This window comes from Orcinus orca, chromosome 19 (genome assembly GCF_937001465.1).
Source record: "Orcinus orca chromosome 19, mOrcOrc1.1, whole genome shotgun sequence".
Taxonomy (NCBI): Eukaryota; Metazoa; Chordata; class Mammalia; order Artiodactyla; family Delphinidae; genus Orcinus; species Orcinus orca.
Genome location: NC_064577.1, coordinates 42,518,244 through 42,545,086, shown reverse-complemented (window position 1 = coordinate 42,545,086; position 26,843 = coordinate 42,518,244). Strand labels below are relative to the sequence as shown.

Here is a 26,843-nt window from a genome sequence, read left to right as displayed (position 1 = left end):
TAAGATGGTGTTTAAAAGAAGTAACCCTTCCACAGCATGTCCTCCTCACATTCTTCCACCAGAGAAGAGGCCCCCTGAGCCCCCCGGACCTCCACCGCCGCCACCTCCACCCCCTCTGGTTGAAGGCGATCTTTCCAGCGCCCCCCAGGAGTTGAACCCAGCCGTGACAGCCGCCTTGCTGCAACTTTTATCCCAGCCTGAAGCAGAGCCTCCTGGCCACCTGCCACATGAGCACCAGGCCTTGAGACCAATGGATTACTCCACCCGACCCCATCCCAACAGGACTTACGGAAACAATGATGGGCCTGAAACAGGGTTCAGTGCCACTGACACTGATGAACGCCACTCTGGTCCAGCCTTGACAGAATCCTTGGCCCAGACCCTGGTGAAGAACAGGACCTTCTCGGGCTCTGTGAGCCACCTTGGGGAGTCTAGCAGTTACCAGGGCACAGGGTCAGTGCAGTTCCCAGGGGACCAGGACCTCCGTTTTGCCAGGGTCCCCTTAGCATTACACTCAGTGGTCGGGCAACCATTCCTGAAGGCTGAGGGAAGCAGCAACTCTGTGGTACATGCAGAGACCAAATTGCAAAACTATGGGGAGCTGGGGCCAGGAACCACTGGGGCCAGCAGCTCAGGAGCAGGCCTTAACTGGGGGGCCCCAGCTCAGTCTTCTGCTTATGGAAAACTCTATCGGGGGCCTACAAGAGTCCCTCCAAGAGGGGGAAGAGGGAGAGGAGTTCCTTACTAACCCAGAGACTTCAGAGTCCTGAACGATTCCTTCCCTATCCATCCTTCCACCCAGTCCTCTGAACCTTTAATGAAATCATTTGCCAGAGTGAGGTAATCATCTGCATTTGGCTACTGCAAAGCTGTCTGTTGTATTTCTTGCTCACTTGCCACTAGCAAGCGACTTATAAAATAGTGATGTTGGCACCAGTTCCCCCTGGATGGGCTATAGCCAGAACATTTACTTCAGCTCTACCTAGTAAATATAAGTAGAGAATACGGAGAGGGTCATTAAATTGAAAAGTAAATGTTTAATTAGTTCATTGCCTGTACTTCTTGAGCAGAAGAAAAAGGAAACAGTTTCAATTCTGAGATGGTTCAGGAGAGGCTCTCTTTAGGTTTTTAAAGTTTTGTGGGTTTTTTGTTTTTGTTTTTTTAAGAGAATAGTGTTCACAAAATTTGAGCTGCTCTTAGGCTTTTGCTATAAGGGAAACAGAGTGACTGGCTGATTTAAATAAATGTTTCCTTCCTCTCCACCATCTCACATTTTTGCTTTCAAGTGAACTCTTTTTTTACCCCATTGAGCATCTTGAACATACCTTTTTTCCAAATAAATTGCTTGTCCTTAAAGTTTGCTCCACTTTGAGAAAAGATATGCCCTATCTCTCCCTGCACATGAAGCAGGTTGTAGAAAGTGGCATTCTTGGGCAAGTAGGTAGACTTTACCCCATCTCTTACCTTTTTTACCCCATCTTTATAGTTTTTCTTTCGCTCTCTCTCTCTGTCCTCTCTTTTTTGAGGCATTTGTTTGGAAAAAAATAATTGTTGAGATGCCCAAAAACCTGGGATAATTCTTTACTTTTTTTGAAATAAAGGAAAGGAAATTCAAACTCCTATATTGTTCTCTGTAAATCTTCAATTCTAAAATGTTTTTTGGTTTTTTTAAAACCACGTTCTGATGGTGAAGTTGATTTGTAGATGCAACCAGCCTAGGACATTGCTGCTGAGCTAGGATAGGAGATGATGCCTCCATACATGGAGGGCTACTAAGATCAGTTAGCATACATATTGTTTACGCATATATTTTTATGTCAAGAAAAACCTTTGAAACAGAGCATTGTAATATTGTCAAAGAGAAAAAAATACATCCTGAAAATACATGGAAATGTAACTTAGTTTAGGGTGGATATTTTTCTGAAGATGTATCACTACCTGAGACCTTTTTTTAAAAAATAATTTTAAAAGAGCAGACCATAAGAAAGAACAGTATTGACATATACACATCTCAGCATGTATATCCTGCCAATTCTTTTAGGGATTTTCCTCCAGAGAGGTTTGATTTTGGTTTTGGTAAAAGGGGTTAAATTATGACTTCATGGCAAGAGTTTTGCCTTATTATAAACAAAATGGAAGAGGGAAAGGCTTTCAGGGTGGGATAACCTGGGAGGTTTCTCATTCTGGCTTCCAGTTTTGTGTGAGTACCAGCATATAATGTGTTTTAAAAATATAAACATTTAAATAAATTATCTGCACAGACCTAGACCTTTGTGAAACGTAGGTTAGTCCCGTTTTACAAAGAAAAGGCAAATACGTTTCAGCATCTTGGAGAATAGTTTACAGACCTCAACTCAAAGTTTCATGTTTCAATGCCAAGTTCTTATATTAAAAAATAAACACTACTTGTAAGAGAGAGGTGCGTTAATTAAAAAATAAAAACAACAACAACAAAAAAAACTTTAAAGAAATGAAAGAAGAACCCTCTTCTGATACTTACATGAAGACTATTTTCCCCTGTTACTGAAATAGGCAGATATTCGGTGTGTGCATTTCTTTATTATTCTCTGGGTTTTGGTCTGGCCTTGCCCTCAGGGCCAAACACTGATTAAAAAGAGAACCTTCTAGCCATTTTGGCATTGATGGCTTTTTATACCAGTGTGTCCGATTAGATTTGCTAGGCTCACTGACATGCTATTGGTAAATTGCATTAAAGTTTATCTGAACCTTTTGTCTGTTGACTTCTTAGTCCTCAGACATGGGCCTTTATATTTTAGAATATTTGAATTAGAGTCATTGAGCCCTGCTCTCCCATTTTTGATTAAAGAACTTAAGCCTTGGATACTTTCAAAAGTATCCAGTGAGAAAAATCGGTTTCCCATCAAATATGAATAAAATTCTCTATATATTTTAATTGTATTTTGGTTATCAGCAGTCATCAATAGTGTTTTTCCCTCTCCACCCCTTATTTTTAATTATGCCAAATACTCTAAATAATATACTTAAGTCTCCATTCCCCCATCCCTACTACTAGGGATGGGGGTGAGTATGTGTGTGTGTGTGTTTGTGTATGTATGATCCCATGTCAACCCCCACCCCCATTTTGGGAGTCTAACCTTTAAAAAGAAAAAAAATATTTTGGACTATTTCTAAAGGCGGAGGGACAAAGAAACAACCTGTAATCTGTCTGGAGGAAGAAGAGGTATTTGCTAATTTTTCAGCTATGTTATCTATAAACGTGATGGAAGTACAGGTTTGGCAGAATTTCTGCTTGGCTATTAGAAAATTACAAACCCAATTATATTCAAAAGTGGTTTTGGTTTTAGTTACTGAACCATGGGAGATATTGTCCATTAAATACATTATTTTGAACAGATGAGAAGTCTGATTCTGTTCACGAATGAGAGGCAAAACTGGTTTGACCATGATCATTTTTGTGTTTTGAAAACAAATTTGCCTGACCCAGTTTCTTTAGTTTTTTCCTTCAACTGTCCATGGGAACAATAAGGATTTGAAAACATCAGATCTATATGTTTAAAAGCAGGGCAGTTAGCACAAATTTGTAAGTAGGATTTCTGTTAGCTTATTGCATAGACATCACCCAGCCGTGTGTGTGTGTGTGTGTGTGTGTGTGTGTGTGTGTGTGTGTGTGTGTGTGTGTGTGTGTGTGTGTGTGTGTGTGTGTGTGTGTGTGTGTGTGTGTGTGTGTGTGTGTGTGTGTGTGTAATATGCATATATAGTTACAGTACTAAAATGGTTACCAGCAGGTTTTGAGAGAGAATGCTGCATCAGAAAAGTGTCAGTTGCCACCTCTCTCCCTGATTTAGGTTCCTGACACTGTATTCCTTTCTCTCTCTTGTTTTTGCCCCCCATCGGGTTTACCTTGTCTATGTATAGATATTTTGTAATATATTAAATTTTTTCTTTCAGTTTATAAAAATGGAAAGTGGAGATTGGAAAATTAAATATTTCCTGTTACTATACCACTTTTGCTCCATTGCATTTACTTCTTAATCTGTACCCTTTGAGCAGATCTAATTATATGTATAAAGGGCATTTCTCCTCCACTTTATCCTAGGGGTTCTTTGTCTCAGAATCTCTGTAGACTCATAAATTATCACAAAAAAAAAAGTTCTCAGGATTTGAAGAGGTGCTTCAAAACACTAGACTAGGAACTAGAGAATAAAGAATTGGGGGAAATCATAAGATGTGATTTTCTAAAGTAAAAAACAGTTGTACAAAAGTAATGATGGTGCTAGGCCATCAAAAGAGTTGAGCTTCATGTACCCTGACTCCTCCTGAAAGGAGAGGTAAGTGGGTTTGAGCTCAACTGTCATCAAGAGAAGTTGGTAAGAAGCTGTTTAGACCAAAAAAAAATAGTCTCTTAAATCAGAAACTCTCACCCTCACGCCAGTTCCTGTGTTGCCTTGAGTAGGGCCAGCATGGGGATGGATTAGTGTTGCTAGTTCTGTTGAGATTTCCTGATACATTGCCAATCCAGGAAGTAAATAGAAGTTATTTATAAGGGTAAAATTCCTATTATTTCCAAAATCTTTTCCTGTCTCCACATGAGAAAATTGCTTTCCCTTCCCTTTCATGGTTTAGGACACTGGGGACTAAACGTTCCCTTGTAATATGTGCTACAGTCCTGCTAGTTATGACATAAGTAGGCAGAGGACAGGAAAAAAAAAAGCATCAGGAGACAGGAAGAGGGGAGAACAGGTATCAGGAAGTTGTGAGTGGGGTAAGCAATCATACAAGGTTAAGGGGTACACCAGCACAAGGAAATTGGGAAGAAATCTGATTCAAAAACGTGATGATGAGGGTTGCCAGCTTGTTTTTGAATCCCCACAGTTTAAGTAAGATGTTTCCTTGCCTGTGGGCTGTCATGTCTTTACCCAGAAGGAGAATGGAGAGCTCAAGATTGTTCCACTTCCTGGAGTCCTGTGTTCCTTGTTACCCTCCAGAGAAAAGGAATTCGTTTTTGATCTTTATGTACTGCAAGTTCATGACTAGGAGTGTGAACTTCAACCTAGTAGAGAATATTGTTTCCACTTCATAGCAATGGCTGTCTTCAATTCTGGGCCTGAAAGTTGAGGACCTAACTAACCTGGACTTTTTTCTCTATCACACTCAAGGCTATTTCTAAGTAGAAGCCATACTGTTCAGTACCTAAATTTCTTGGGCACTATCTTTTCCTAGACAGGCATCCTTAACTGTGTGGTAAGGTTAATGCCTCAAGGAAGTTAACAGTTAATATTCTTTGTGCTGAACTGGGATTTACATTGTTACTAAAGACTGCCCAATAGCTTGCCTTTTTTTTTTTTTTTTTGGTGTTGAGTTACTTCTCTGTTCACAACTTAGTCATCCTGAACGGCTAGGTGGAATGGAAGTGGGGAGTTCCTCAAGTGAGTAAATATTCAAACATTCCAAGGGAAAAATGGAACTGCTGAGTCTTCTGGTTGTCCTGAGAGGAAAGGTGAGCATTCCTGGACACTTTGGTTAATTTTACTGTCCAGGTGTGGCATTTCTAGTGTTCCTATATAGCCTTAGGAATACTCTCAAGTGAGAGTATACTCCAAGCCAGTTGGGGGAGGTATGACACCTAAAGGAATTACTGGTGGTACTCTACCACTCCTCACCATGTGCAGCTATCTCTCCATCTCCTGTCCACCCACTTCCTTTCATTTCCTATTTTTCTCTCTTCTCCCAACTCACTACCCAACTCACATGCTTTAGTCCTGCCAGAAATATTGATTGATTAACCCTGCAGGGTATTTAGAGTTATTGCTGCTTAGTAGTTTTGAAGGGTAGTGAGAAGCAATTCAGGAGACAAATGTCTATTCCAAATCCTCAACTTAATGGGGTGAGAGGTGAAGGAGAAAGTAAGATAACTTTCTTATTGCTAAAAGCTATGAAAGGAGCTTTTAATATATGTTGTGTGGGGTACAAGAGATTCTTTAACTGGTTAACCTTTGCTTCTTCATTCTCTTCCCTCATATCCTGAGACTGTTGCTTTTGCTGATAACATTTCGAAGCTCGGTTGCAGATGGTGTCTATAGGAAGTAAAGCTTGATGAAAAGAGGGCCCTGCTATCCTTGAGAAAGCAGATGAGGGTTGCTTTGATGTCCTGGTGATTTAATCACTAGGTTGCCAAAACACTGGACCACTGGGTTGCTCTCATATCTCGGTCTCAAGAATTGCTAGTCCAAGGCTGAGAGAAAGAGGCTGATATGCAGTTAGTCTTTAATACTCCCTAGGTGGGTAGTTGTTAGCCAAGCCTTCTCAATATGCAGCCTTCAGCCACATCATACTTCTCTGGAATGAGAGGGTATAGCCATAAAGTAAATTCATTCAGACATATGTTCCCTAGGACCTGGAAATAGATGGATTTGGGGATGTTTTGCTCTGGCATAGTTGTAACCTGAAGATAATATTGATAGCTCTAAAAGAATGAAGGACATTGTATCCGAGCCAAACCATCCCTGACGCCGTCAACATGGAGAAACCCTAAAAAGGCTATAATGTAGCAAAGCTAAGTGAAGAGCAGAGCCTGGGTCTTTGAGAGCGTCTTGTCTTTAGTTGAAGGCGCCTGCCTGATGGGTTGTCTCAAGGAGAGGATCTTTCTTCCTCTTGTGTTTGATGAGGGACACCCTTGGTGAGGATCAGCTTGTAGACAGATAGCCCTCCCTACCAAGGCTAACGCAGTTTTGAATGCTTTTGGCCCTGGAGAAAGGAGGCTGAATTCAGAGACCTAGAGAAAGCCTAGGAGTCTGATCCCTTTTATAAATTCAGGAACTTCTAGGTTTGGCCTTGTATCAGTATTTGCAATTTCTGTTAGGGGACCAAAGACCTCATATAAAATGAAGCAATATGAGAAGGAGATGGAAATAAGGGAAAGAAGGGAGAACCAGAGGAGTCTGGGGGTGGGGCTGCAGAAAGAAACAGTGTATCATTGCTTATAAAGAAGAAATACAGATATGAGGATGGAAGGAAAAATTGTTGTTGGGGTACTGAAAGGGGATAAGTGCCTTAAAGGTTCACAATTCATTTCAAGGAAGCCCCATTAAAGAGTAAAGTGTCCCCTTGATTACAGTAGTGTTACCTTTATGGTTGGAGGATGAGCCTGGAACCCTTAAGCTGGGGGATGCTCTGCAGACAGTTTCACAAGGGAAGCTAGATTATATTAAGCAAATAATTTATATCAAGGACATTTTTCTTAGCACTGCTATCTATGTAGTTCAAGAGAGTATTTCAGGAATAAGAAGGAAATGATATGGATGCATCAAGCTAAAAATTATTTGTATTTTTGGAGTTCTAAAACTCTCCTGCAAGTGGTTCTGTATGTTTTAGGTCAACCTGCAAGCTAATTATTCCTCTCCCCTTCATTTTAGACCCAAGTGAGGATGATGCATAGAAGAGCAAACAAACCAGAAGATGTGAATTAGAGTCACAGAATGTTAGAGCTACAAAAGGACATTAGTTTGTCTAGTTCAGTGCCGTCGTTAGCCAGTGAAAAAACAGACCCAAAACGGTTGAGAAAGTGTTGGGAGGAAGAAGGGAAAGAATGGGGAACTAACGTTGTCTGGAACCTACTGTGTCAGATACCATAGTACCTTTGCTTTTATTATCTGGATTATTAAGCACCTTGAGGCCAAGGGATGGAAAGAATAAAAGGCAAATCCTTATTGTCCTGAGCAATATGTAGGAGATAAAGGGGTGTGGCAGATAATTTTTGCCTGTCTAAGCACACAGGGCTAAACTAGAGGAAGTGGAGTCAACATTTGAGAGTGAGGTTAATCTAAGGAAGTACTTGCTAAGTAGTTGAGAGAGACTCATGAATAACTTCTCTATTCCTAGGTACCTTCCAAAAATGTGATGGGTCAGAGGCAGGCTAGAGACAAGGCTGGTAGGAAACAAGATTACTATTGCCTCTGGGATTGATTTCATTCTAGAAAATCAGGTCATGACCTGAGAACATAGGATTAATCTTAGAAATAGGGAACAAAATGGGGCTTCTCATCCTAAGGGGTCTTAAAAAAATAGTATATATACTATGAATTAAGATAAAATCCTATGGTTACTGTATATATATATATTTTTTAGGTTTTTGTTTTGTTTTGCAACACACTTTGAAGTCATGTTCAATGTTGGTAAGGGTAGGTGGCAGCCTGAAAACTGACATTGAGAATAAGATTGTATTTCTTGTAGTTGTTTGATATGATATCCCGAATTATACCATGAGGGCTGCTTCTATGGGGAGCAGTAATATCATTAGCTGGATCATGTCCTGAGTACAGGGCAACTTCTGGGGAAGATGATGAGAGGGTCCCAACTTTAGGAAGCTTCTGGGTCTAGTGAGAGATGAGGCTTATACCTGGTGGGAAGTAGGGAAATAAGTACATTAATGCAGGTTATAAAATAAAATAGTAACATAGTACAGAAGGAACCAAAGCAAAGAAGTAATCAGAAAAACTGGAGTTAACCAGAAAAGATTCCTCGAAGGTAATGAGGATAGAGGACATGAAACAGAAGAGAGGAAGGTGATCAGAGGGAGAAAACTTATGGAAAGCTTATGTGTTTTGTGCAGAGGGCTATGAGTGGAGTAGTCAGGGTAGTACGGGAAAGGAATATTAGGAACCGAAGTTGGAGGAGCAGTCTTGTTGGCCTGAATGAGGAATTTGAATTTGATTTGGTAAGCAGTAACACAGCAGAGCATGATGAGATGAATATGACGTTGAGGCCTTTTGCAGCTATACTAGGTCATGGAAGCAGGAAAGCTTGCTAGGATATTATTGTTCTTAACCAGATGTAAGGCCCCAAGAGCCAGGACTAGAGTAGGACAAGGGGAAGGAGATGAAAGAGAGGGGGCAGTAGAATTAGCAAGACTTGATGATAGTTTGGATGTGAGGGGAGGAATAGAAGATAGGCTGAAGATGATAACCCCAGGACGTATTTATGCTGTTGATGGTGATGAGAACTTGGAAAGAGGTAGCTGCTTTGTTTTTAATAAGTAGAAAGTGTTTACTTTATTAACCAATTGATGGACTATGTCTATGTTCATTATTGCGGAGTCTAGGAGGAGGCACAGCCCCTGGAAAATAGTTGAGCACATGCTATGTGCCCAGATGATCACCTGCACTCTGCCTTTTTCAGGTTGGAGAACCAAGTGAAAGAGAGTTTATTCCTGGGGTGTACCCGCAGACTTCAGGAATGCTATCCCACTCTGGATCTGGGAAAGAAAATACAGTTTTTTTGCCAGTTTCTTCCCCTTTAATGCTTTGAAAATGGGATAGGACTAGCCTGTGGCAGCATGTGCCTGTGGATGCACAATTCTCTGGCTTGATTCTTGGAAGGCCTTTTTCTCTCCCTCCCTGGGGGTCATTTGTATCTCTGGTTCCTGCTCCCAGAGCCATAAAGTGGGAGCCCCCATTTATTAATTGGGTTGGGACTGGGGAAGGGGTCGGCAGGGGACTCTTTAGTGCAGCCGGCGGGGGTCTTCCCGAATGAGCCCATTAGCCAGCCCCAATGGCAGCTGAAACGGGGCCGCAGCCAAGTCCTCTCGGTTTCAAAAACCCTCTGTTGCCTGCAGCAGATCAGAACAAGGCCTGCGGGAGCCCTTAGCTTCTGATTGCAGCTGTGAGGAAGGACAAAACAATTTATAGGAAGCCAAGTATCTCCTGTCTCACTGTCTCTTCCTTTCTGACTTTGGGGAGGGAGAAGACTGGGATGTGGTGTCCCCTCCCACTATAGCTTCTTACAAGGCATGTATAGGCCTAAGTAGGAGAGAACAGGAGTGAGTGTATATGCATTGATCGGACATTTACGTCTATGCTCCTAAAGTGTTTACACATGTCCTCGCTTTCTTCTTCCATCCACACACAGTTGTGTTGGCTAAGCAGTCACTGGTTATACGGGGCTCCCTAGGGTGAGTGTGCTCAGTGTGTTAGGGGGGCATGCTTGTCATACTCTTTCCTGCCACATACCTGCCTTTTCTCCTATCTGCTTTCAAGATTCAAGGTTAGAATTAGATCACCTTTTTAACATCTTTTCTTCATAATCAGAGGAGTTTGGCCTCCTACTGGAACTCACTTGTTTGTCCCTTTAGTTAAGCCAGCATGAGAGAGGCAGGCATCTACAGGGGAGCTTCTTTATGCAGTGGCCCTGAGAGAAAGGTGTGAAGGGTAGGAATATCTCACTTCCTGATGGAAGGACACTTGTGTCTTCTTCCTGATAGAAACATAGATGGCCAGAGCTAGAAAGGGAACTAGAGACCACCTAATTCAACTTCTCAGTTTACAGAGCAAGAAACTGAGGCTTAGGGAAGGGAAATGCCTTGTCCACAGTCTCACAGTGAGTTAGTGGCAGCCAGCCAAGATTAGAATCCAAGAGCATCAATTCCTGACAGCCCTGTGCTTCCTCCAGAAAGGAAGGTAGGGCTGTGAGATTTTGAGGGGGGAAGGACAGATTGAGGGGGAAAGTTAGGTTTAAAAAAATTAGTAGAAAAACTGAGAAGCTTTATATATTTTTACCTCAAAGATTAATCTTTCAATGACATGAAAATTGTACAACTGTAATTTTTATTTAGAGTCAAGAACTCTGGTTCGTTGGGAAGCAAGTGGCAAGCCACAGCCAAATATCCTGATGCCTCAGAGTTACACCATAGTTCTAGGAGCTCGTTGCCAACTATCTCTGGGGGTTGGATAGTAGGGAAAAGATCCTCAGAGGCATTGTGAGGAATTTACCCCAAAGCTCAACTCAGGCTCCTTTGCATTATAATACAGCTATATTGAAAAATAAAATCAGAAGGAAAGGAGAAAGAAAACACCTCACTTGCTGGGAAACTAAGGGGAATTGCTGAATGAGAGAAGGGATTATAGAACTCTGAGTAAAATAAAATAGTCTCTGAGATTACAGGCAAATGGGGGTGGGGCTGTACTCCTCCCCCCTGTTATTTAGCTTTGGGTTGGTTTTCTCCTTTGTTGGGGCGGAAGGAGGGTGGTGTGCTCCACAATGACCTAAGCCCTGAATAGTGTGCTCAATGGACTGACATGCACAGCAGGTTCTAAAGTCATCTCACTCTGGTACTGAGACTCCCCTCCCCTCTTTGGACCTCTCCCAGATGTTTCTACAGTCCCTTCCAATGCTTATTTTCTGAGCATGAGTCTGGGAGCTATTGATGTGCTGGGAGGGGAATGCTAACGAGTTCCTAAAGTGGAAGCAGTATCTTGGAGGGAGTAAGGCAGTTTAGAGATAGAAAGAATTATAGGTCTGGGTCAGAGGGGCCGGGAGGCTGCAAAATGAGTATTGACTGCTCTTGACATATAGATCCCAGTACATATCTTTACGTTTTCTCCATCACACCCTGGTTGATAGCACAGGAGGAATGTGGAGTTGGTCCCCATGCAGATTAATCCCTACACAGGGAGTGTATAGACCTACCTGCCCAAATTGCATCAAATCTGCTGTCCCACAAACCTCCTTTCTATCTCATAGGACCTTTTTCTGGCCTCTGAGCCTTTCTTCAAGAAGCTGTTTTGGACAAGAGAGGCTTCAAATACAATCTGATTATCTGATCTAAAACTAGATGCCCTCCTTTGAGTCACTTTCTTGCATTAACTTTCCATTAGCCTTGAACCTTCGTTGCCCTTTATAATTCTGGGTTTCACAGCTTCTATTTCTGTTGAATTCCTAACTTTTAAGTATAGGAACCATGGTTTTTTACTTTATCAGACTGGGAGCTAGTTCCCTGGAGCTAGGAATCTTAGAACACTTACAACTCTCTTTGGGAGCATACTTAAGGTTCACCAGAATCCTTCTCAGCTCTGTGAATTAGAAGAGTGGTGATCATCGCCATCACTTTACCTACCAAGGCCATGCTCCCTGGGTGAAAGCCCATAGACCCTTTTTGGTGTCTAATCCCTTATCTCATTTCTAATATAACCTGAATTTTCTTTTACAGGTGGCAGCAGCAGTAGGAGTGATGGCCCCTGAGGAATTTGGTAATGTCCATCAATTACCTGACATCCGGACCCCTGCAAAATTCAGTCTCTTTCACAGACTTTAAGGCCAGGTAGGGACCTTAAGCCAATCAGAGGCCACTGGCCTGCTTTTGTAAGGGATTAATACACACACACACACACACACTCACACACACACACACAGTCTCAGGGAAGTTCTTATACCCAAAGATCTCCAGAGGAGTTTCCTTAGCTTTTTTTTTTTTTTTTAAATTCTTTTCCATTATGGTTTATTATAGGATATTGAGCATAGTTCCCTGTGCTATGCAATAGGACGTTATTTAATCCATTCTATATATTATATAATAGTTTGCATCTGCTAGTCCCAAACTCCCAATCCAACCCTCCCCCCACCCCCCTTCCCCATTGGCAGCCACAAGTCTGTTCTCTATGTCTGGGAGTCTGTTTCTGTTACATAGATAAATTCATTTGTGTCATATTTTAGATTCCATATATAAGTGATATCCTATGGTATTTGTCTTTCTCTTTCTGACTTACATTGCTTAATATGATAATCTCCAGGTCTATCCATGTAGCTGCATTATTTCATTCTTTTTTATGGCTGAGTAATATTCCATTGTATATATGTGCCACATCTTTATCCATTCATCTATCGATGGACATTTAGGTTGTTTCCATGTCTTGGCTATTGTAAAAAGTGCTGCTATGAACATAGGGGTGCATGTATCTTTTCAAATTATAGTTTTATCTGGATATATTATGCCCAGTAGTGGGATTGCTGGATTATATGGTATCTCTATTTTTAGTTTTTTAAGGAACCTCCATACTGTTTTCCATAGTGGCTGCACCAATTTACATTCCCACCAACAACGTAGGGAGGGTTCCCTTTTCTCCACACCCTCTCCAGCATTTGTTATTTGTAGACTTTTTAATGATGCCCATTCTAACTGGTGTGAGGTGATACTTAGTGATGTTGAGCATCTTTTCACGTGTCTACTGCCCATCTATATGTCTTCTTTGGAGAAATGTCTGTTTAGGTCTTCTGCCCATTTTTTCACTGGGTACTTTGATTTTTTGTTATTGAGTTGTATGAGCTGTTTGTATATTTTGTAAATTAAGCCCTCATCGGTGACATCATTCACAAATATTTTCTCCCAGTCCATAGACTGCCTCTTTGTTTTGTTTATAGTTTCCTTTGCTGTGCAAAAGCTTATAAGCTTGATTAGGTCCCATTTGTTTATTTTTGCTTTTATTTCTATTGCCTTGGGAGATCCTTAGCTTTTTACTTGACCCTATGATGGTGTCCTGTCTTCTGATTAGCAATTCCTCCCTCCTGGCTGGAGTGGGTAACCCTGTCAATTGGCATTGTGGTCATTTCATTCCTGTTCTTTTCTCTTGGCCACAGCTGTGCTAATGAATATTCCTCAATAGTGTGATGCTGATATTGGCTACTCTCAGCCTCTCTACAGCACCTGCCCCGCTCACCCACCACCTCATACGTACACATAGTCCTGCTTTCTTCTTCCCCAAGAAGCTATTTTCTCTTTCTTTCTTTTGCGTGAGGGTAGGGCATTGATATCCCTTCTTACTACCTCTCATCAGCTTCTCCACATCATTTCCAGGTTTGATGGGAGATCCCCCCTGTCCAAACACTGTGCAAAGACACGAGAAGTAGAGGTCTGCCAGCCTGCTTATTTCCATCCTCAATGCCTAGACCTGGGCAGGTCACCAACCTACTATGCCTACCCCTACCCTTCTTGCTGCCAGGTAGGTGTGCTCCTCTCCCTACCCACCAACCCTAAACAGGGTCATATTTCTCCCTGGGACTATTTCTCTCTGTTGTTAAATATCTCCAACAAGGGGAAGGCCTCTGTGACTCAGCTCTCCACCTTGGTGACTTCCAGCCCTAAATTTTAGAAAGCCCTTCCCAATGTTAACTCTCTACCCCCTTTTCTGTAGTTTAAAACGATTTCCCCGGGCTTCCCTGGCGCAGTGGTTGAGAATCTGCCTACGGATGCAGGGGACACGGGTTCGTGCCCCGGTCCAGGAATATCCCACATGCCGTGGAGCGGCTAGGCCTGTGAGCCATGGCCGCTGGGCCTGCGCGTCCAGAGCCTGTGCTCTGCAAAGGGCGAGGCCACAACAGTGAGAGGCCCGCGTACCGCAAAAAAACAAAACAAAACAAAACAAATACATTTCCCCCATTTAGTGCATGTGGAAAGAAGGGAACAGTAAACAGTAAATGGTTGGTATTTGACACTGGAAGGGAAGGGTCTAATGACAGGCAACCCTTCTCTTCGAGCTGAAAGCCTGAAGTCCAGATGTGCATTCTGTCCAGTGGCCTGGCATCCTTGGGGAATACTTGAATCTTTTGAGGGAAAGGTTTTATCTGGTGTCCATTCCTGAGGACAAGGATCTCAGACTCTAAGAGTCTCTCCACATTCATTCCCAGACCCCTCCAGGGGGTAGCGAACGGATTGCTACAGGGAAGAACCCAGCAATAGGTAATACTCTGTCTTGAGCTCGGGTGGCAGCTCTTGTCTGGCACTTATAGGGAGTTGGCGGGGTGCCAGAGCCTCTCCTGCCACTGGAGTTGACATCAGCTTACCCTTTTGACCTTAGGTCTCATCTCTCAGCAATGCCCCTCTCACCCCTGCAATCCAGACAGCACAAGCAACAGGCCTAAATAAGCGCCAGGTCTGGGTAAGGTGCTCCCTCCCCCGGTAGGCACATACCTTGAGTTGGAGGTGAAGCAGTTAGGATGGGATGGATGGAGGGACAGAGTAGGTGTTAGAAAGTAGGAAATGTCTCTGGAAGTGGTTGAGCAGTAAGTAAGCTTTGGGCACCTGGGGTACCCTGCCTACCTCTCTGTCAACCTGGATGTCTGATCCCTCAAAGCTGCTGGTCCACTTGGGCGGCTGCAGTCTTGGTTTCTGCCACACGAGGGCACTGCTGACCAATTAAAACTCCTGCCCCTCCGCAGACAGTTTGGGTGAGGGGAGAGGGGGACTCTGCGATCTTTCTCCAAGATAGGGGTCAGAAACACCCCCCAGAGAGCCTGAGACCAGGGGCCCAAGGAGCCAGAAGAATAATTAGTTGTTCTTTCACTTCTTCTTCCTTAAAAATGGCCTGAGACCCTGAATGCTCTTCCCTAGTAGACTGACATGTCACTATATTCCCAGATGAACCTGGGAAGCCCCCTAGCTCTAGTCACAAAACACCTTGCACATGTGTTTCTCTCCTTCAAGGTGTAGCAGGCTCCAGCTGTCCACCCCACTGTCCCCAGCCTCTAAGACAGTCTCTTTCTGGCCCAGAGGGTGGAGGTATCTGGAAAATCTCTTACAATTGTTTTAAGAGAAGTAGCTCTTAAAGAACTAGCTCTCTTAGGAAAGAGTTTTGGGGAGAGGACTCTCTCAGAGAGACTGAGAGACTAGGAAAGTTCAGTCTTCTATGCCCCCGTCACCTCCCCCAGCACAAACCCGCAGAGCTCAAGATGGTCTGGAGGATATTTACCACCTGAATGGCTGGAGGACACCCAGGCCACTCTGGGGCGCTGCGACGACAGTAGTTTCAGAAAGCAGCATGGGGAGGGCGGCTGCTCTGACCCTTGATCCTCATGCCGCCCCCGTACTGTGTAATGTCTCCGCTAGGGATCCAAGTGGCCGTGGAGCCCTTATGGGGATGAGGTATCCCATATTTGACCCTCAGTCTCCATGAAGCCCTTCCAGGCTGAACAGGCTAAGGGAGGTGACAGAGGTTCTCCTCCTCCCTCCTACCCCCATGATCGAGGGCCCCTCCCCAGGAGGACAGCTTGATTAAACAGTCGGTGCTGCTGGAATTGCTGCACAGCTGGCGCTCCCCCCAGCACCCCGAGCAGCTCAGCAGTGCAGATTAAAATCTCCAATTAGCGTTAAAGTGAAGTGAAGAGGTACTGAGGCTGCCAAGGAGGCCAGACGGGGGCCCTCAGTCGGCAGATACCCCCACTACTGCCTGGATTCTGAGTACCACCCTTTTTTTCCTAGCTCCTCTCCCAACATCTCTCAGTGCCTACTAGCTTTGCATTGCTTGGGGCCAGAGGGCTTTAGAGGGGTGGAGGGTGGGGCTGATGCCTTACCTGACAAAATGCTGGGGACACCATAAATGTGGAGGAGCAGAGATGCCCTACTCACAGCCTGCCAGTTTGAGGTGACTTCACACTACTGCTGCTTCTTTTTGCCTAGAGAAAGGGCAAATAGGACAAGTCCCTCCAGATCCTCTTACCTATAAGGTGCTGCCCACACAAATGTACATGCTTGTATATTTTATCCTATTTGACCCATCTGCTCCCACCCAAATTATGGCTCCTTCCTTCATCGCTCCGTTTTTTTCTCAGCTTTCCTGTGGGCAGGGGTAGGTACAGCCTGGCTTGGGAGCACAGCCATGCCCTGCCACCTGGGTCCCAAACAGCTTCTCGTTATCTTCTTTGCAGTTCAGGGAAGAGCAGGGATATGCCAAGAACGGAAGCCTCAGATTCTCCCAACCCCTGAACATCACACCCCCTCTTAAGGGCCCTCTACCATTTATACTTCTACTCCTTCCTTCACCAAGCCCAGAAGGAGGGCAGTATAGCTAGACACACCCTTTGACTTCCCTCTGCCCCTTTAAGGGAAATGGAAGTGGGTACCCAGCTGACTGAACCTACTCACACCTCCAGAAATTAGACACCAGGGCACAGTGCCACCCTCCCAGGCTGGCACATGCTACCCTGGCAGAAGTTCAAATAGCTCCCCCGCCGAATACCCCCACCTCTATGTCTTCCTCTTCTCTCTCCCTCTTTCTTCCTCTCTCTCTCTTTTTTTTCTCAGCTCAAAGCACAGCTGAGCCTTAAAATGGGGGTGGGGAGGACCAAGCTGGGGCAGGGGGGTGGAGAGTTCCAATAGCACGTTTTCACCTGCCATTTAATTGGATGTATTTTTAATTAATGGGACCTCAGGGACCAACATGAGACAATCTGATCTCTGAATAGGGACAGGGGAGGGATTGGGTAAGGGAGGAGGATTGGGCCACTGGGTGCGGTTACCAGGAACCCAGGCCCATCAATCACTGGCCACTTTGCGTTCTGGCATGGAGAATAGCAAGGTGGAGGAGGAGGGGAGGCACTGGGGAGAGGTACCAGGATTTCCCCCCAATGGCCAGGACCTCCAAAAAGGATGGAACTGTACCAGCTGACTCAGTTTGGGGCCCCAAAATTGCAGCCAGGATATTAGGTAAGGCTGTTTTCTTGTTCCCGAGGTTTTGTTTGGTTGAGCTTGTCCCACTGAGTGCTGTAAAATTGTGAAAGGAAGGTGGGGACAGAGCTTTGAGGTCCTTGAAGGGGAGGACAGGAACTAGGGACCGTAGAACCAGAGACTGTGGTGACAGGGAGGAGAAGGGCAGGGTTCAGAGATATTTCTGTGTGTTTAGACATAAAATAAGTGCCGTTGAGATTACATGCAAAACGGCATGCAAATGAGGGCTGGTGCCTTTGGGGTATGAATCATAGACCCTTACTGTTGCAAGGAAGAGAAGCTGGAGCTCATCTTGCCAAACGATTCATTTTACAGATGTGAAAACAGAGACCCAGAGAAGGGAAATCAGTTGAATCCTGCCCTGGAGTTGCTTTTGTTCCTGGATTTGGAGAGTTCCTGGGAACACAGGGAAATGTAAGTAGGTAGGGTGTGGGGAGGAAAGTCAAGGGAAGAGGGTAGGCAGAATATTATTCTCTATTGCTTGGAGTCTCGCGTCTCTGGCTCCTAAGTCTTGGAAGCAACTCAGGGGAGTCAGGTGGGTGCATTACTGGGGGAACATTTCCCTTGTACAGCCTGTTCCAGAGGTCATCTCATCCATTCCCTTGCTTCCAAGTAGACAGATCCCCCATAACCTCCCACTCCCATGAGATTTTACCATATTCTAAAAGGTCCACAGGGAAGGAAATACACTAACTTCCCCAGTTCCTTAACCAAGAAATAAATCCCCCAATGGTGACTAAATATTGAGCTTTTTCTGAGATCTTGTCACAAGTTTCTCTGCTGCAGTATAAGCTGCTAGAGAAAATTATGCCAAAAAATGTAGCGAGGAGTGGTCTTGTCCCATGTCTAAGCCAAGAAGAGAGACAGAATTAAAACTCAAGGCTCTGAAAGCTGAGTCAGAAATGCCCCTGTATTCACACGGTGCCATGGCCCAGAGCTCTTAGTCAAGCCCCATCTGGCTCTATGCGGTGTTGGTGCACACTGGAGAGAGGGGCACATTTCCAGCTGTCCCCATCTCCCACCCCCACCTCCTTCACTATTCAGACACTAGAGTTAAGAAAGAATGATGGAGAGAAGTGGCTTGCCCACCAAGTTGCCAAAGATGGCATTTCCTGGCATCTCCTTCCTTCCTCAAAAAATTCAACATTCTTTTTTCTGTGCTTCATGAGACTAAGTTGCGGAAAGCAGTATGGGTAGAAACTTCGTCACACCCTCCAAACCCCCAACACTTATCCTTTACTCCCAGAATTGTCTTCTCCTCTATCTTAGTACACCATTTAATATCCCCAGAGTCCCTAGGGAAGAGCAAGATGCACCTCTCTAAGTGCCCCCAGACTCACCCTGCCCTGTCTTAGACACTCAGGGTCATCTCCTTGGCTACCTAATTCTCTGCCTTTTCTACTACCAACAAGATGAGAAGGGCCCCCTTGCATTGCCTCAGGACAGTCTGGATAGACTCCATCTAGCTCCTCCCCTGTTTCCAAGGGCCTGCAGAAGTGGGGGTGGGGGAGGAAAACTGTGCCAGGGAGTTGAAAAGGAAGATTCTCTTGTGGGGGGAGATGGGGGAGAAGCCTGAAAGAGGAGAGAAGTTAGAGAGGGGAAGTTTGGAAACTGAGGCCTGTAGTCCCGCCTGTGGGGCTGGCTGCATAACATAAGGCAGGCCGTTCATACTGAGTATTGTTCAGGGGGGTTATTAGATGGCTCCTGTTTCAGAGCTGCTGCTTCTCCTCCGAAACAGAGAGCAGCAGAGGAGGAGCACGCAGTGAAGAAAGAGAGGAGGTGCCAGGCTTTCTCTAGGCCCTCTTTCTCACCCCTTGTCCACCCCTACTCCAAGATTAGAGGTATATTGGAGGGGCTAAAAGGCCCTTAAAGCATTCAATCTAGATTCTTGATGTTTCTCTAAGGAACAAGATCTCCCTCCCCTCAATCCCCACCAGCCCTGTATCATACTCCCAAGGTTTAGCCAAGGGTATGAGATCTACAGCCCTGGAGTCAGAGCCTGGAGCCTACTCTGGAATCCAGAAGAAACCCTGAGCTTTTGCAGGGAAGGAGGGATAGACTTGAAGTAAGTAGAAGGCAGAGGTAGCGGTACCCAGAATCCCCTGCGCTCTAGAGAAGAGGGAATTGTTGAGGAGCTCATTGCTGGCCCAGGGTTTAGCTTTTACTCTGATGGGACTCCTTTCCTCCTTCTCCCTCAGTGTGTCCCATTGGTTGGTGAGAGAGCTGGATGTCTGAACCTCCCACCTCAGCACCTCGAAGGTTATCATGCAGATCCCCTCTCTAGCTCCCAGAGCCATGGAAGAAGTGAAGGAAGATATTTCAGAGGTGGCAGCGCCATGATGTCCATCAGTACCCAGGGAGAGAAGCCAAGGAGAAGAAACAGTGCCCAGAGAGGGAGCCAGGAGGAGATGTGTGCTCCTGAAACAGCCTTCTTACCCCATCCCCTCCCCTGCCCCCTCCAACATGCCAACAAGGCTCTGTGCCCAAGTTGTGCCGGCTCTCCTGGCTGGTGATCCTGCTCTGCTGTACAGGCAGCTGGCCCTCTGCTCCAGCACAGAGCGCGTGGTGGGGTCTGTCGCACTTCTTTCTAACTCATCCCAGTGTGTCTGTGGTGCAGATTCCTAGGGATGCAGGAGGGGGCTGTGGCCCTGCGAGTAGGAAGACAGTGGGCTCTGGGGCCCTTTAGGTGCGTATCTTCCTGGCTGGAGTGGCTGTGGGGAGGGAGAGGGCTGCTGGCAGCTCACCTGAGTTCAAGGTTCTGGTGGCTCATAGCAACAGGGGTGGCTCATGAAAACAACCGAGGGGAAGGGGGTCCAGGCCTGTTAGAGCTCTCTTTTACCCCATTTCTCCCCCACTCTGAGCCGTGGATAGAGGTCTCTCATCTGGATTGTGGGGCAAGGAGAGGCCCCAGCTAAGAAAGAAGAGAGGGAAATGGGAGAGAAGATAGCAGGGAAGCTGAGCATTCCCAGGGAGAGGCTTCCCAGTGAGGAAAGGATAGGAGAGGCTAGTTACTCTTGCCCCAGTGTATCCATGGGCTGCACAGAGGGTTCTGTGCTGAGGCAGCTCAGTGCTCCTAGGCACCTTTCAGGAAAGGGGCTTTCCAGGCAGACACAGCTACTCCTCCCTACTCTCACTTACCTGCCCGGAGGTCTGGGTACCCAGCTGACACCGCACGACTTAGAAATTAAAAAAAAAAGAAAAGAAAAAGGCACTATTACAGGACCAGAACCTGGAAGGATTACCACTACTTGGTCTCAGTACTCTTTTGCTGGAAACAGAAACCATGATCTTCAAAGGTGCTGATTTTCTCTTCCCTTACAGGTCAGGTGGGCAATGTGCATCTTCTCCTGACTTTCTGAATCAAGGGGATGATAGACTACTGTGTTTGAGGTCATATCAGCAGAACAGGGCCAGAAAGTGGACCAGGAGAATCAGCTGTGCTTCTGACCACAGTCCCAAGGGCCTCCCTGTTTCAGCAAAAGGAAACAGGGATCTTGGATACCAGTGTATCCAGACACATAATAGATATCCTCCTTCTAACCTCAGAGGAGAATAGGAGGGGAGTTCTCTGACAGAGCCTAAGGTTCCATTTGCCTATTTCTATTGCTTTCACCGATGACGGCTCTGCTGTCCAGCTGGGATGAGGGGCCCTCTGCGGGATGCTCCTGGGGATCCAGAGACAGTTCTGATTGGAGGAAGGGACAGACCAGCTGCTCTTCGTGTAGGGAGATGGGATCAGCTCCACTCCCCCAGCTCTCCCTGGCAGCATCAGGAGCCCAGGGGCCCCTGCTGGAACACCCATAATAAAGCCCAATCCTGAACTGAACTGACATATCACCTGGCTCTGGTATAAAAGTGGTGCTGAGGGGGAGCCTGGGTGTACCAGGTGGGGTGTAGGCAGGTGTAGGGAGTTCAGCCCCAGGAGATACAAGGATCACTCCTCAATACCACGTGTTCCTCCTCTTAAACCTTCTCCTCAGTCCCCCTTTTCTTCCACCTCCCTTCAGCTGACTCCACTCCTGGCTACCTCATGCCCTCCAGTCTGAGAAGACATGGTAAGTAGTTGTCTGTTCCCTATACTTTTCTCATTCTCATTCTCCTCCCCTCCTCCCAACTCCCAGCCAAGAGTTACCCCATTTGACCTCTTCCTACCAGTGAATGCCATCAGGATCTGAACCTGGGATCACCCCCTTCCTCTGAGAATGCCACTCTGGCTCTGAGACTGACTCACCAGTCCTCATCCTCCACATAAGTATAGCCAGGCCAAGACAGGTACGTCCACTGGCACCAAGGCCCCTGACCTGGAGCAAAGGGCAGCCCTAGGGGTACAGTGGGGCTTGGCCCTAAATGCGTATATGCCTGTGTATTGGGCACACTGGTTTATTAGTGTTATTTCAGCATTGTGATGCAGAGAGAGTAAGTGTAACAGCTGCTCCTTGCTTGCAGTGTTTATTGTTACCTAGAGACAACCTCCTGGCTTTTTCCCAGCTCCCTCTCCCCCCCCCAGCCCAACCCCCTCCCTGCCAACAGTCCTCCTCTCCCCACACTGATGGGAAATTTATAGCTTGCCCATACCATGCCTTTAACTCTCTCCTGTCCATAAGGTAGATGGGCCAAGGGAAGCCAAAGTGAGCTGTGAGCATGCTTAGGCCCTGGCAGGGTAGAATAGTGCGTGGAGGAGGGAAGGAAGGATGGAGGGAGGGAAGACACCTCTTGTTCCCAATCTATGTCTAGACTCAGGCCCCAGTTTCCCTCCTGGCTCTCATGTTGAGAGAAAAGAGCTTTGGACCTAGTCTTGGGATCCCAGCCTCCTCCTCATAAGATTATTCTTTCCTCAGATTATTCTCTAAGCTCCTCCCGTTAGGCTGGCTGGTCCTGAGCAAGTACAGCAAGGTAGTATTGAGACGGGAGGAATAAATGCAGAGTGGCAGAAGCCCCAGATCCCTCCTTTCTATAGAGATGTCACATTGCGACAAACAAGAGGCTCTGGTGTGAGGGATGCTGGCCAGACCTCCACAGCTGGATAGATGTCAAACATGAAGCTGGCTGCTGAGCCTGGTGGGGAAAACTGACCACCTTAACTTCACCCTGAGCCCAGGACTTAGGTCCTGAAAGAGTCCCAGGCCGTCCTCCAAGTTCGTCTCCTTGGTCTGGGTAGGCTACTCTCTCTGCTTTTCTTCCTGGTCCATTTTCTGCTCCTCATCTTTTGGTTTGATACCTTGGGGAAGATCCAAGAGACCAGGGGAACTGAGGCCTCAGTAGCCCTGGGGAAAGAGAAATTCCTCGATCCCCTCCTGACTCAGGACCTTTCATGGAGGGGCACCATGTCATATATTCACCATCCCCACTGGAAACAAGAGAGGAAAAGGGATTGAATTTTAGCAGAAAGGATAGAGGTTAGACACATGGAAAAACTTACTCATGGGATATAAGACTTCAGAATGGACCTACTTCTCTTCAGAGATTTTTCTTTTGCCTGGTATGAGTTTAAGTCTGTGTCCACCCAAGGGGCATTGGAAGAACAAAGGGTATTTTTCCGGGGCTCCTCCAGACGTGGGCCTCAGTGCAGTTTCCTCCTCATTTCTTCTAAATGTAGTATGTGTGGTGGTTAGAGTGTAATGCCAGTGCTGCCATTTACGAGCTGTGCCACCTAGGTAAGTCGCTTAACCTCTTTTAGCCCTAGTGTCCTTGTCTGTGAAATGCAGATAAACAACCTTTTAAGGTGGTGAAGAGAGTTTAGTGAAATAATGTGTGTAAAGTACCTAGGACAGTGCCTGATACTGAGGAGGTGCTCAGTCAACAGTGGTTGATACAATAGAGTCTATTAATTTTATGGAATCATCAGGGCTGACACCGTGTCAAAGACTCTATGAGTCCCCTGGAATTATAGGCCAAATGTGAGTATGTGCGTGTGGTGGGGAGAATGTCCATAGTTTTACTGATGATTTGGAGCAGGGGGTGGCAGTCTCCTGGAACGGAAGTAGCCCCAATCCTTTGACTCATACTCCCAAAGAAGTCAGTTTCCCCATTCCCATGCCTCCAGCTAGGAGTTCCTTAGGTAGTGTTCTGCCTGGAAGTACAGCTTCATCTAGGATGGAGCTGGGAGAGACAGCCATTAAGATAGCAACACAGAGGAATTCCCTGGCTGTCCAGTGGTTAGGACTCTGTGCTTCCACTGCAGGGGGCATGGGTTTGATCCGTGGTCAGAGAACTAAGATCCTACATGCCACATGGTGCAGCCAAAAAAGAAAAAAAACAAAAGATAGCAACACAGAGCACTTGCCAAGCACTTTACAGTTTGTCAAGTGCATTTACCTATATTAGCCTTTTAATACCCAGAACATCCCAGTAAAGTGAACTACCATTTATTGACTGCCAGGCATTGTGCTCAGTGTATATATTTTTTTAAGTATGTTTAAAGTCTATAGAGTATTTCATCACCTAGATCTGCTATGATGTATAAAGCTCATCCACTATTTTAATCATTTAGACATATTTACTGTTATAAATAATACCATGATGTACATCCTATCCTAAAACTTCATGCATTTTTTTATAGTAAATTCCAAGAAGTGAAATTATTGGGTCAACAGATACAAATATCCCCCCTCCCCATAGGTATGATCACTTTATTGATGTACCATAATAAGAATAATATTTTTTAATCTTCCTCTTTGGAATTCTTCAATGGAAACACACGGGCAGCCCCTTCTTTCTCCTAAACCCAGCAGAAACATTAATAATCTATCATATCCTTTTTTAAAAATTGAGGTAATTGTAGATTCACATGCAGTTGTAAGAAATAATACAGAGAGATCCCTTGTACATTTTGCCCACATTTACCCAGTAGTAACATTTTGTAAAACTATAGTATGACATCACAACCAGAATACTGACATTAGTTCGATCCATATTTCCCCAGTTTTACCTGTGTATGTGTGTATATTAAGTTCTACGCAATATCGTTACCTGTGTAAGTTCTTACATCTGCCACTACCGTCAAGATACTGAACAGTTCCAACACCACAAGGATTCTTCATGTTGCTCTTTTATAGTCACGCCTACATCACCCCCTTCTTAACCCTTGGCAACCACTAATCTATCCTCCACTTCTAAAATTTTTTCTTTCGAAAAATGGAGTCATACACTATGTAACTTTTTAGGATTGGATTTTTCACTCAGTATAAGTCTCTGGATATCCACTCAAGTTTTTGAATGTATCAATAGTTTGTTTCTTTTATTTATTTCATGATACGGATGTACCACAGTTTAACCATTCACCTGTTAAAGAACACTTTGTACACAACATTGTAAGTCAAGTATACGCCAATAAAAATAAAATATTTTTTTATAAAAGGAACGCTTTGTGCTCCCACTTTGTACTCACTAGCAATTAATGAAAGAGCCTGTTTTACTTGGTGTCCTGAGTGTTGTTTTATAATCACAATTATTACGTTTCTTAACCCTTCAGGCATGGCACCTATTATTATTTTCATTTCATAGACAGGGGAAATTGAGGCTTATCGTAAATGATTTTCCCACAATCACATGCTGTTAAATGGCAAAGAAGAGCTTGGAACTCAAGACGGTAGGGCTCTTTCTACTACACCAGGCTTTCTCAGACCTTGACGAAGGTTGCTGGGAAGAGGGTGTAGGCAGAACCAGAAGAGAGATGTCGGAGGCAGGAAGAGCACTGGAGCAGCCTGGGCCACTTCAGGTCCTCACAGCTAACTTTGGTTCATAGGTTAGAAGATTAGTGTCATGAAGCAGGGGGCAATACGGCTTATGCCCTTCAAATTGTTTCCCCTTTGCTGCTTCAAGACTGAAGTGGATGGAGCCCGTGAGCAATCTGCCCACAGACCTGGGACCTAGAATAGGAAAGGGAGGACTCAGCCTTTGGGTGTCCATCAGAGCATAAATGGTCAAGGGTCTCCTTGGAAATGTGAAGTTGAGTGTATTTCTGTTGAGGTCTGAGGAAGTTGAGTCCCATGACAAGTGAGCTCTCTATTCTGGGGCGGGGGGCAGTAAGGGAGAAATAGCATTTTAATTTTATTTTAGTGTGGTGGGGAACTATAGGTCATTTACACACACACACACACACACACACACACACATACACACACCCCTTGGGCAGGCTCAGTGTCTGGGACATGGTTCGGGGAAAGCAAAGTGGAATCAAAAATGGTAGTTCACTGTTTTGCTGCTGCGGCCGCAGGCATGAGTATGCTCAGGCTTCAGAAAAGGCTTGCCTTCGGTGTCCTCCGCTGTGGCAAAAAGAAGGTCTGGTTGGACCCCAATGAGACTAATGAAATTACCAATGCCAACTCCCATCAGCAGATCCGGAAGCTGATCAAAGGTGGGCTGATCATCTGGAAGCCTGTGACAGTCCATTCCTTGAAATACACCTTGGCCCGCCGGAAGGGCAGGCACATGGGCATAGGTAAGAGAAAGGGTGCTACCAATGCTCGAATGCCCGAGAAGGTAACCTGGTTGAGGAGGATGAGAATTCTGCGCCCGCTGCTCAGAAAATACCGTCACTCTAAGAAGATTGACCGCCACGTGATCACAGCCTGTACCTGAAAGTGAAGGGTAAAGTGTTCAAAAACAAGCGGATTATCATGGAACATATCCACAAGCTGAAGGCAGACAAGGCTCGCAAGAAGCTGCTGGCAGACCAGGCTGAGGCCCGCAGGTCTAAGACCAAGGAAGCCCAAAAGCGCAAAGAGCGGCTCCAGGCCAAGAAGGAGGAAATCGTCAAGGCTCTGTCCAAGGAGGAAGAGACCAAGACATAAAGTTCTCTCCCTCTTCTCTGTTCAGAGTGGCCTCGGCAATTACACAGATCACTCATTCAATAAAAAACAAGCCTTTATCTGCTTAAAAAAAAAGAAAAATGCCAGTTCACACTTAGTCCTCACTTTACCACTGCTCTTTCTCTCCAAATCATGGACAGCTAAGTCAGAAGGAGCTAGAGAAATCATTTGGTCTATCCCTCAGCCTCTGGGCACTGGTAGAAGCTGACAGGTGGAAACCTAGAGTCAGCCCAAACGCTGCCTCTTCCCACCTCCTGCTGGAACTGGATTTTTTACAGTTGATGTTACCATTGCTCCCTTGGCCTATTCTAGTAGCTGTGGCGGACTTATAACAACTTTCCTTGTCTACTTATAGCTCCAGAACCAGGCTGAGAGCGCATATCGCTCTTCTCCATCTTCCATGGCCCATCAGAAATGGCACGTCTTCTTCCAATGGTGCCCTCCATCCTTATCCAGTAATTCCAGCCATGGGGGTAAACACTGAGGGCTTCAGAATGTATAGGGAGTACTTTGCATTGTTGAAGCAACCAGAGATGTCCATTCTAAACCTCTTTTTTGGGTGGACTTTTTTTTTTTTTTTTTTTCTGCTGTGCCTAGGGGCTTGCAGGATCTTAGTTTCCTGACCAGGGATTGAACTAGTGCCCTTGTTTGTGAAAGCATGGAGTCCTGACCACTGGACCGTCAGGAAATTCCCTGGGTGGAAGTTCTTAGACAAAAGGAGATCACTATTTACTGGCTCTTATCCCCTCTGAGATTTCCTGATTGTCAGAGGTCCTGAATGTGGA

General features: G+C 45.4%; 1 protein-coding gene and 1 pseudogene across 10 annotated transcripts in view; both read left to right on the top strand.

The window, feature by feature from the left end:
• The window catches only part of CDK12 (cyclin dependent kinase 12), a 64,385-nt gene extending 39,801 nt beyond the window's left edge, over nucleotides 1-24,584 (top strand). For 2 of the 10 annotated variants that reach the window (XM_033410997.2, XM_004282722.3), the window contains exon 14: nucleotides 36-3,725. In XM_033410997.2, coding sequence (XP_033266888.1) covers nucleotides 36-748 — 713 coding nt within the window. In that variant the 3' untranslated portion in view covers nucleotides 749-3,725. Of the gene's footprint in view, nucleotides 1-35; nucleotides 3,726-11,962; nucleotides 12,074-13,603; nucleotides 13,749-17,563; nucleotides 17,663-19,446 lie in introns of those variants that run through there. The other 8 variants (XM_033410999.2, XM_033411000.2, XM_033410998.2 and 5 more) reach the window with 8 other exon arrangements.
• A 126-nt stretch (nucleotides 24,585-24,710) lies between these two features.
• The window catches only part of LOC117197736 (60S ribosomal protein L19-like), a 14,652-nt pseudogene continuing 12,519 nt past the window's right edge, over nucleotides 24,711-26,843 (top strand).